At 37.4% G+C, this 12,061-nt stretch overlaps 1 protein-coding gene across 3 annotated transcripts in view; it reads right to left on the bottom strand.

The window, feature by feature from the left end:
- VPS41 (VPS41 subunit of HOPS complex) overlaps positions 1–12,061 on the bottom strand; it is a 184,968-nt gene that overhangs the window by 91,100 nt on the left and 81,807 nt on the right. For all 3 annotated transcript variants that reach the window (XM_082473465.1, XM_082473467.1, XM_082473466.1), the window contains exon 5: positions 4,308–4,382. In XM_082473465.1, the coding sequence (XP_082329591.1) occupies positions 4,308–4,382 (75 nt within the window). The remainder of the gene's footprint in view (positions 1–4,307; positions 4,383–12,061) is intronic.

The raw sequence follows: 12,061 nt of genomic DNA, 5'->3' as shown, positions 1-12,061 counted from the left end.
AATAGTAACCAGAAAAGAAAAAAACAAACAAACTACAAAACTATTTGTCAACTTCAATAAGAAGAAGAGACCTCTATGAATCTGGAGCAAAGGAAAGGACAACAATGATCACAATGATGGTAACAGCTGGACAACAATGATGATGATGATGGTAACAGCTGGACAACAATGATCATGATGATGGTAACAGCTGACGACTACTACGTGTTTCTTCTGTTCCAGATGCTATTCCAAACCACTGACATAGATTAACTAATTCATTTCTCCTAATGATTAATGAGGCAGGTACTATTACTGTCCCCCCTTTTATAGAGGAGGAAATAGGGTGAAGCACAGAGAGGGCTGAATACTTAGCTGACAACACACAGCTCAAATGTGGCAGGATAATTCCACTCCCAACCACTCCACCTCTAAGACACTCTAAGACACACAAGAAGTCATAATTTTTGGTTTTAAAAATTAAACGTAGATCAGGCTGACGTGAAAAGAAAATTGGGAGAGATCGAAAGAGTTCAGGAAAAACAAAAAGGCAAAACAGAATAAAAGTCTACTCCAGAAAGCAAAATTGATATTGGAAGCAAAGTACCTCAGCAAAGGGACCAAACAAGAAGAGAAACTCTCCCTGACTACAGAGAAATGAGAGGATAAAAACCATAAGAAAGCAAAGCACATGTGTGAGGTATATGTATGTGTGTGTGTGTGTGTCACAAAACATGACCAATTTTTCTTACAGTATATTTTCTTTCTTTTTAAAAAATTAATTAATTTTTAAAATTTTGAGTATAGTTGACTTACAATGTTCTGTTAGTTTCAGGTGTACAGCAAAGTGAGTCAGTTATACATACACATATATCCACTCTTTTTTAGATTCTCTTCCCATACAGGCCATTACGGAGTATTGAATAGACTTCCCTGTGCTATTTGGTAGGTTCTTATTAGTTATCTATTCTATATATAGTAGTGTGTATATGTCAATCCCAATCTCCCAATTTATCCCTCCCCTCCGACGTAAATCATAGCAAGATCTTTTTTTGATCCACCTCCAAGATTAATGAAAGTAAAAACAAAAATAAACAAATGGGACCTAATTAAACTTAAAAGCTTTTGCACAGCAAAGGAAACCACAAACAAAACAAAAAGAAAACCCACAGAATGGGAGAAAATACTTGCAAATGAAGTGACCGACAAGGGATTAATCTCCAAAATATATGAACAACTCATGCAGCTCAATATCAAAAAACAACTCAATCAAAGAAATGGGTGGAAGATCCAAATAGACGTTTCTCCAAATGGCCAAAAAGTTCATGAAAAGATGCTCAACATCACTAATTATTAGAGAAATACAAATCAAAACTACAGTGAGGTATTGCCTCACACCGGTTAGAATGGCCATCATCGGAAAAATCTACAAACAATACATGCCGAAGAGGGTGTAGAGAAAAGGGAACCCCCCTACATATATTTTCAAAAGAGAAGAAGGGTCGATAGGGCTTATCCATTCACCATCCTACCTTGAAAAGGTGAGTGAGGTACAACGAAATGGGAAGGGAAGAGGCCAGACTACAGATGGTTAGTGAAGGGTTAGCAATAAAAACACGATGAACTTAGAACTTCCCACACACCCAGCACTGGCTCTGCCACATTCCCATCCAGGCCTCGCACTATGCCCACTGCCCAGCTGAGGCAGTGGAGGGGCCGGGGGTCAAGCAACATCCCTGACCTAACAGAGAAGAGCGGGAAAGCCGCCCAGGCAGGCGCGGTGCAGAGCGATGCTCTTAGCCTCTGCGCAATACCGCCTCCAGCCTAAGTATTATTGAGTTTCTCTGAAGAAATGAAAACACGTGGAACTGAAGCAATAATCAAAATCAGGACTGAAGTCGACTTTCCTGAAATGAAAACAATACTTCAGTATATGGATCAAAAGGACTTACCCTCTTCCAGACAAAATGAATGAAAATAGACCCAAACAAGACATTAACTTAGCAAACTGAATTACAAGGGCTGTTCGTTGCCATTGGTAGTGTTGTTGTTATTATGATGAGTCTGAGCTCCAAGGCAGGACAAAAAAAAAAAAATTAAAAAGGGTTTTGTGAAACAACAAAAGTAGGCTGGCCTCTGACATGTCTAGGAAAATAAAGGTTAGTCAGAAGGGAGCAACGTCTCCAAAACTTTGAGAGAAAATAGTTCAACCCAGAATTCTATATTAAATTAATTCTAGTTTATGTATGAGGGCAACACAGGCAAGAGATCAGAAAATAAGCCTGGTACGTACTTATGCTGAAAGTTACCTAAAAATGTATACCAGTAACACACACACACACAAACGCGCGCACGCACACACAGTATACGTGTGAGTGTATTTCAAAATTTGGAACTCGAGAATAAATAAAAAGATTAGAACTGAGCACCAGCTGACTGAACAGAGTAAATTTTAAACAACTGTTAGAATTATGACTTTAAAACTGAATATCAAAGGTTATCTGTGAAATAGAAGGTAATGATTTATCTAGGAATCTTAATGCACTAAAGAAAGAAAAATCACAACAGCCATTGAAAGATGCACGAGATCTAGGTATCTGGAGTTGATCTTGCTTAATAATCTTTATGTTGCTATCACCACTAACCACTTTACCAGATCACTGTATATTAGCACCTCAATTTTCACAATTCTGACTAACCCACGAGGAGGGCTAGCTTACACAACTACGTGCGCTGAAATATTTATTTTCAATTCTATCAACGCTGATAAAATATATGAGAAAACCATTCTTTAAAAAGGCATCATGGGTCTACAACAAAATATGGCAGTTATAAATTTGACTAAAATAGGAAAACAGAGGTGCTTGCCAAGAAGTGTGCCAGGAGATATCTGAGGGTCATCTCGTTATCCACCAGACACAGTAGTTAAAATATACTGCTTTGCCGCATCAAATAGTAATTCTTCAAAATTTAGAGTTCTGAAAATTCTTAGACGAAGTATCTTAGTATAAGTTCTTTTCCAATTCAAAAACAATATTCTCCTTCAACAAATTAGTTCAATTACATTGGCATTAATCCAGAAGGAATTCCTCCTCACCTTTCAGAAAACAAAAATGAAGATGATCTTTCTTATAAATATGAAATATTTCAAGAGTTTGGATAATTCTTCTCAATTTCTGCACATACCAACTCCTCCCTTATCTATCTTTGATGGTCTGGTTCATCTCAGAATTTCAGAAAATTTGACAGTGCTTTTTGAAAAGCATGAGTGTTCCAATCTATTACTAGACTCTTTGGGTAACATTAGGCTTAGATATATAAAAATGCATTCTTGTCTGTCAAGAAGACTTCATTTTTCTTTTGTTAACAGATTAAATGGGTATAAATCTTTTACACTGATTACACTGTTTTTAATTTACTTATCCTAATGGCCCATTGAATTTAGATCCCGTAAAAAACATAAAATTAGATTAGGAAATCTGCTCTATGCAGTCAAGAATATGTAAGGTTCTGTAATGATTCTTAATGCACTCTCTTCTTCAACTGTTATTTTAGAAGAGTAGCTTAAATACGCTGTGCATTAGAATTTTATCATTGCAAACCAACAGTAGCAAAGCCTTCCACTGACTGAAAAACAAAAGACATTCTTATAAGTGGAAAATCAATCACTACAACCACTAAATGTCACAGCTCAACATCAGCAAGAAGCACTGATAATTGTTAGTTATACACTGCACAAATGATGTATGTCCTCGGTCGAGGAAGTAGGGGCCAGGTTTTTAGAAACTGTACATATATTGATTTTACATTTATTTAATGTGGCCACTGTAAGACACTTTATTCTTCTGATAAACTATGATTGCTTATCAAAAGATTCTATAATTCAAGAGAAACATTCATAACTGGTGTGTGAAAATGAAAACCACCAGCCCACAGAAATCATGCCCACAAAATCCAATTTTGTGGATTTATGGCAGAAAGGCATTAAACCACTGTCTTGCAGGAACTGCAGACCAGTCGCTGAAGCCTAAGTGGCACGGCAGTAATGATTAAGGTGACATGTCCCTCTGCCACAGCTGTTAATCAGCTTAATACTAGTTACATTATTGACATTCTTGTAATTATTTTTCCTAAGGCACATTTGCGCAAAATATATTTTACTTTAATTATGAGCAATCGGGAGCAAGTCCGATACCCAAAAAGAATAATCAAGGTTCTCCTACTGCAGGTACAGTAGGCACAGCGCTGCTCCGAGCCCTTGGAGCTGGTAACATCACAGCCCACAGAGCTGGAGCACTGCTTTCCACGTGACCGTGTAATCCCCATACCTTGCCATCCTCTGAACACACGCCCATGTGTTCGCCACTTTCATCCAGGCTAATCTGATTTATCTTCACAGGACTCTATTAAAAACAAAAGAACAAACAAACACGGTAAACCTTCAGAAACATATATATCAAAGTTAAATGCCTTGGCTTTTCGTAAAAGGTAAGTGATACAAGTTGTCTATTAGTTTAGATGCATGAGTCCAAGACATATTTTGCTTCTGCAAATGAAAATGTTAAAATATAGCTTTGTTCCCAGACATGTAATAAAGCCCAGAAACCTAAGATTTCCCCAAATTACCTATTTCACGTACTTGAAGAACCAGCTAAAAATGGTACTTTTCTTACCTGTTATGTACCTTTTTATTTGTTTTGTTCTATTTACTCCACAGTCCTAAAATTCTTTCCCAGCCAAATTCGTTAAAAGAACAAAACAAAAACCAAAATAAAAATCATGATGTAAAGAAAAATTTTAGTTTTCTTTTTTTAATTGAAATATAGTTGATTTACAATGTCATGTTAGTTTCTGGTATACAGTAAAATGATTCAGGTATATATATATATATATACACACACACACACACATTCTTTTTTTTTTTTTTTTTTACACATTCTTTTTAATATCCTTTTCCATTATGGTTTATCACAGGATATTGAATCTAGTTCCCTGTGCTATACAGTAGGACCTTGTTGTTTATGTATTTTATATACAGTAGTGTGTATCTGCTAATCCCAAACTCCTAATTTATCACTGCCCCACCACCTCTCCCTTTTGGTAACCGTAAGTTTGTTTTCTGTGTCTGTGAGTCTGTTTCTGTTACGTCATATTTTAGATTCCACGTATAAGTGATGTCATATGGGATTTGTCTTTCTCTTTCTGACTTTCTTCACTTAGTATGATAATCTCCATGCTGTTGCAAATGGCACTATTTCATTCTTTTTTTTTTTTTTAATTTTTATTGGAGTACAGTTGCTTTATAATGTTGTGTTAGTTTCTACTGCACAGCAAAGTGAATCAGCTATACATACACCTATATCCCCTGTTTTTTGGATTTCCTTCCCATTTAGGTCACCACAGAGCATTGAGTAGCGTTCCCTGTGCTATACAGTAGGTTCTCATTAGTTATCTATTTTATACATAGTATCAATAGCGTATACATGTCAATCACAATCTCCCAATTCATCCCACCTCCCCCTTTCCCTCTTGGTATCCATACGTTTGTTCTCTACGTCTGTATCTCTATTTCTGCTTTGTAAATAAGGTCGTCTATACCAATGGCATTATTTCATTCTTTTTTTATGGCTGAGTAATATTCCATTATATGTATGTACCACATCTTCTTTATCCATTCCTCTGTTGATGGACATTTAGGTTGCTTCCATGTCTTGACTATTGTAAATAGTGCTGCTACGAATATTGGGGTGCATGTATCTTTTCGAATCAGAGTTTTCTCTGGATATATGCCCAGGAGTGGGATTGTTGGATCATATGGCAACTCTAAAATCTTAGTTATTTTACTTTGGCTCACCAGCCAATCCATTTCTTCTTCTCTTATAAATTACTAAATCAACTTTTTATTTATACTCTATGCTTAGTACTTTCTGGGGGAATTCCACAGGGTCTAATTGATAGTAACTAACTTTGTCATCCTTCATTCTTTTGAGTAATCTCAAATTTAAAAATCTGTGAAGATGGAATTAGGCATTCTACTTTGGATGTATTTTCCCAAGAGTAAACACACAACTGTACTTTTAATATTTTTCACAGTTTTCCAGTTCTCTATGTAGCCAACTGTTTACTCACTAAAATATTCATACAGGTGGATTTTCTAAAGAGAAATCAAAATCAGTAAATGTTGACAACATTAAAAAATGACAAGCTTTTCTTTTTTTTTTGCTTCTTAAGTAATGACAGTTTACAACTATCTTCCACAAAACATGATAGAACAAATTAACCACAAAAAGAGAAGTAAGACTTTATTGGTTTCAACATGAGCCTGCAAATTCATTTTTTTAAATACCTAACCTTAAAATAATTTGGTTTGTGCATAAGAATAAAATGGAAATACACAAAATTGATTGTTCCATGCTCAACGGAAAATATATCCAAGCTAGTAAGTAATGGCCAGGACAGACCAAGACTCCCTGACCTTGGAAAGGCCACCCACTGACTGATGCTGCTGAGAGAAATTCCCGTGTTACAGGTGGAGACAACTGGCTGCAGAACCCTTTCTCATCCTGATCCCTAAATCACTCCTGAAACGCAGCTCATGAAAACCAAGCTATCTCCTTAAAAGTTCCTAGAAAGTTAGAACAGGAAAGGACCTTACAGAGATATTTGATCCATTTATAGGAGAATAAACCAACCCCATAGATGAGATTCACAACAGAGAAAAAGCAGAGCCAGGGCTCTGACCTTAAGAGCAGTGAAGAGAACTTTGTGATGGGCAGCAAGGAAGATGCAAAACAAAAGCTGAACTGGGAAAGCAATGAGGCCAGTGTGTCTGGACTTCTGGCCGACGAGTCTGAATGCACAGCTTCTACAGTCTTCTTTGGATAAATGCTTTCTTCACTGAGTACCTTCTGTTAACAACTTCCTGCTTCTGATCTTTTGTTCGTCAAACAACATTTTAATGCCCATTTTACTTGTGGCAAATATAAACCCCACATACCTGACTGTAATTTAATTGGTCTCTGGTTATAACCTACCTCAGATTATAATTCAATAGATGCGTGTAGCTTGATCACTGCCAAGGTTTCCTGTCCTAACCAATATGGTACTATCCACGTGTGACTATATAGAAAGTTAAGTTAGTTAAAACCAATCTCAGTTAAAAATTCACGTCCTCCGTTGCACAAGTGCTCAATAGCCACATGTGACTAGCGGCTACTGTATGAAAAAGCACACAGATCACAGAATGTTTTCATCATTTCGGAAAGTTCTACAGGGCAGCACTGTTCCAGGCCCACCAAACTGAGCCTCAGTGCTGAGTACAATGCTTCTTCACAAGGCCCTTCTGTACAACTTACATTGAGAAGTACATCTTCTCCCCATGTGCCTGTCAAACTGTACGTCATTTGTTCTTGGACTCTGTGCTCATGGCCTGTGCTAAGATTCTAGGAATCACACTGTATTATTTTCAAAGACCTGGCATACACGTCAGCTGATCCTCACAACTTCTGGCGAAAGCAGTCAGCCTAGGACGGTTATCTCCACCTCACAATAAGGAAAATGAGGCCTCAAGAGTTTACGTGAGCTGTCTAGAGCCTTTGTACTGCTATGTGGCTAGGCCACACAGTGGTATTCTTAGTACGAATAAACCCAACTTTTTATTACAACATGTTTCTTCCTGAGTAGAAACTAATTTGTATCGCCACATTAGCAATATTATGGGGGAAAATAAATCATAACTACAAGGTATAAGAATCCTTTTTCCTTTATACCTGTTAGCAATGGTTAACTTTTTTTTTTTGCCAATGATCAATATTCACTGATTTATTTCCCCAACTACTAACAACTTAAACATTTTCTTAAGCCTGTCAGCCAATTAATTTGTTCTTCTAAAAACTCTGTTCACATCTCTTATTTTTTCTATTAATGTTTGTTCTTTTCTGGTCCATTTCCTTCTTTTTTTTTTTTTTTAAGGGTATGAGGTCTTGGTACAATACCTTACCCTGACATTGTATATGTGGTCTCCTGTATATTTTTGCAAGATGGTTATTGCTTTATTTCTCACATCTAAGTTTTTAATACTTTCACGATTCATCTTATCTTCTTCCAAATGGATACCCATTTGGACTAGCCCCATTTTTTAAAAACCACACCCTTCTCCTTCTGAAGAGAACTATGTTTATCATATAATAAATATTTATATACACTGAGATAATCTTCTGGGTTTTCAACTGTGGTCCCTTTGTCCATTGTTATATCATTTCAACATTGATTTAATTATAGAAGACATACATGGTATGTTCTGATATCTGGTAAGGTGAGTCCTATCACAATTCTTCACACTTTCCTTGGTTTTTCTCAAGTATTTCTACTTCCATGAGAATTACAAGATAAAATGACCCCCATGTTGCCACACATAACTATCATTATTCAGTCCTAATTTACTTTACCTAATACAAGCATGGAACACTGCTGACAACTCTCCCCCTCTCTCTGCTTCCAACGTATCATACTTGTCTGAGTTTTCTTTGGAATTTCTAGTTGCTCCTCCTCAGTCTCTTTGGCCGGATACTCCTCATCTCCTGGTCCCTGTACCTCATGGCTCAGTCCTGGCACCTCTTCCCTTTTACATCTACACGAGCTCTCTTGGTATTCTCTCCAGGCCATGGGATGACTCCTGAATTTAAATCCCTAGACTGGGCCTCTCCCTATTCCAGACCAATATCTAGGACTGCCTATTTTACGTATGTACTTGGATGCCTAAACGGGCATATCAACTAAAGCATATCCAAAACTGAGAGTCTGGTCTTCCTTCCTGGAAGGGCTCTTCCTGATGTCTCGCCCATCTGTAGTAGTTAAGGACTGATACAATCCTCTCATTGCACAAGACAAAAACCTTGGAGCCATTCTTGACTCCTGTCTTTCTTCCACACTTTACATCGCTATCTGTCAGCAATTCCTACCATCTCTTCAAACAAAATTTATCCAGACTTTCACCACCCTTATGGCTGCCAGCGTGGTTTAAACTATCATCACCCTTGTCTGGATTATTGCAATAGTCTCCAAACTAGTAGACCTACTTCTGCCCTAACTCTTCTAGAAATCTAACCTCAACAAACCAGTAGAGTATATTGTTAATAGGTGGATCAGACAATGTCACTCCTTTGTTTCAAACCCTCCAATGGCCTCCCATCTCAGGATAAAACCCAAAGTGTTTACTATGACCTGACAGTCCTAAATGATATGGCCAAAGCCCTGCCTTATCCACCCTTGGCCTTGTTCTCGCTCCTCCAGCCACGATGGCCTTCTTGCTGTTTCTCCAGTCCTAGAGCCTTTGCATTTGTTTGCCGGTGCCTGTGATGCTCTTCTGCCAGCTCTTCACTGGTAGGCATCTTTTCAGGCCACTGGATCTGAAATTTCAACACTTCACCCAAACATTCATAGCTCCTTCACTGTTACACATATTTTTTCTCCTTAGCACTTACCACTATCTTACTATGTATTTTACTTATCTTATTTACTGTCCAACTCACTCACTAGAATAATTTCATGAGATAGTTCAAAGAACACAAACTTCCAATCACACACAAAATCTCCCAGACAACAGAATAAAAAGGAAATGCTCCCCAACTCATTTTACCAGGACAGCATAACCTAACAACAACAAAACTCAACAAAGGATGTTATGAAAAAGAAAAAATACAAGTAAATCTCACTCATGAACAGAAATGAAAAAATCCTAAAGAAAATATTAACAAAGTCAGCATATATAAAAAAGATAATTTTACTCCAAAACTACTAGGCTGATACAAGATAGCGGAATTAATATATGATAATTTTTTGCATTAATAAAAGAGGAAAATCATAAGATCATCTCAAGAGGAAATTCGTAAGGTCATCTCAATGATGCAAAAAGTGTTTGATGAAACAACACTCATTCATGGTAAAAACTCTTAGCATATAAGGAGAAAATTTCCTCAAACTCACCTAAGGTGAAGCGTTGAGAGCTCTCCCTTTGATATGTTTACAATACGTTGAGTCTTCTAATCCATAAACATGGAGCATTTCTCCATATATTAGGCCTTCTTTAATGTCTCTAAATAAAGTTTCCTATGTCTCCCCTTAGAGGTCTCATACTTTGTTTTATTCTGGGAGTAGCAATGACAGTCAGCAGGCTTTTCTCACTCCTGATGCGTACAATATGATTCCACTTACACAACCTAACAAAAATAGGCACAACTACACCATAGTGTCCAGGGGGTGCACACAGAGGACATAAAATGCAAAAGAAAAGTTAAGCAGTTATTCCTACGAAGGTCAGCACAGTGGCTCCCACTAAGGGAACTGCGAGTACAGGTGGGGAAGGGGATCACATGGTCTGCTCTTGACAGACTGGTAGTTAACAGGATTGTTTGCTTTATTACTGTTTGTTCCCCTGCACATTTTAAAATGGGTTTTAAAAAGTTATATTTCAGGGCTTCCCTGGGCTTCCCTGGTGGCACAGTTGTTGAGAATCTGCCAGCCAATGCAGGGGACACGGATTCGAGCCCTGGTCTGGGAAGATCCCACACGCCGCGGAGCAACTAGGCCCATGAGCCACAACTACTGAGCCTACGTGTCTGGAGCCTGTGCTCCGCAACAAGAGAGGCTGCGATAGTGAGAGGCCCGTGCACCGTGATGAAGAGTGGCCCCCGCTTGCCGCAACTGGAGAAAGCCCTCGCACAGAAACGAAGACCCAACACAGCCAAAAATAAATAAATTAATTTTTTTTTTAAAAAAAAGTGAAAAAAATGAATTACTTAAAAAAAAAAGTTATATTTCAAAATAAGAACAACATTAAAGATTTCTAAATAAAATTAAGAAGAATTTGCCCATCCATAAAAATGTCTGGGATCTACACCTTCAATGGATTATTTCTTGGTTTACGCTTATTTTTCCCATAACTGTCAAGCTACTCAAATGTCCTAATTCTATTCTGGTCATTTACATTTTCCCAGAAAATTGTGCATTCCAAGTTCTTAATGATGAAATATTTTCATTTCACTTTGTATTCTTTTAATATTTTAATAATACTAATGATATTAATACTACTAGTAAGTAGTAATATGACTACTAATAAGTAAACATTTACTATATGCTTATTATACATCAGTCTCTATTCTAAGAGTTCTATACATATTATATAATTTACTGCTCACAGAAATTCTATGAGGTAGGTAATATTAGTTTTCCTATTTGGAAATATGAAAATATATACACAGCACTATCTCACATGTATATTAATATTTTATTTCCTTTTTTTACTATTATCCTTATCAGCTATTTATCAGTTGTATTGGCCTTTTTATAGAAGCAATACTACCATCAATCAATTTGCTGGGTTTTTAAAAATAAATTTATTTATTTATTTTTAAACTTTTGGCAGCATTGGGTATTCACTGCTGCTCACGGGCTTTCTCTAGTTGCGGCGAGCGAGGGCCACCCTTCATTGCGGTGCGCAGGCTTCTCATTGCAGCGGCTTCTCTTGTTGTGGAGCACAGGCTCTAGGGCGCGCGGGCTTCAGCAGTTGTGGCACGCAGGCCCAGTAGCTGTGGCTTGCGGGCTCTAGAGTGCAGGCTCAGTAGTTGTGGCGCACGTGCTTAGCTGCTCCGCGGCATGTGGGATCTTCCCGGACCAGGGCTCGAACCCAAGTCCCCTGCATTGGCAGGCAGATTCTTAACCACTGTGCCACCAGGGAAGTACCTATTTGCTGTATTTTTAAATGTTTTCTATTTTATTAATTTCTACTATTAGTCCATACTAATTATGCCCTTTTTGCCTTGGAACAATTTCGTTGACCTTACTCTAATTTCCTGGCATTAGTATATTGCTCATTAGTTGTAACTGCTCATTTCTTAATCATAAAATAATCAAATATTTTGCACTTGCCTTTGGGTATACCAATGGCCACAAACCAGAGACCAGAAAATACTGTTATTGTAATAATTATATCTCCTTTGGGAAAAGTAACATTTTATTTTGTTTTGTTTCATTTCTAAGGATGGTGGTGGTGTTATCTGCTTATTTATCAAATTATTAATAAACT

The sequence above is a fragment of the Balaenoptera physalus genome (assembly GCF_965194825.1).
Source record: "Balaenoptera physalus genome assembly, chromosome: 8".
NCBI classification, from domain to species: Eukaryota; Metazoa; Chordata; class Mammalia; order Artiodactyla; family Balaenopteridae; genus Balaenoptera; species Balaenoptera physalus.
Note: the sequence above shows the minus strand (reverse complement) of the source record. Positions and strands in the feature narration are given on the sequence as shown.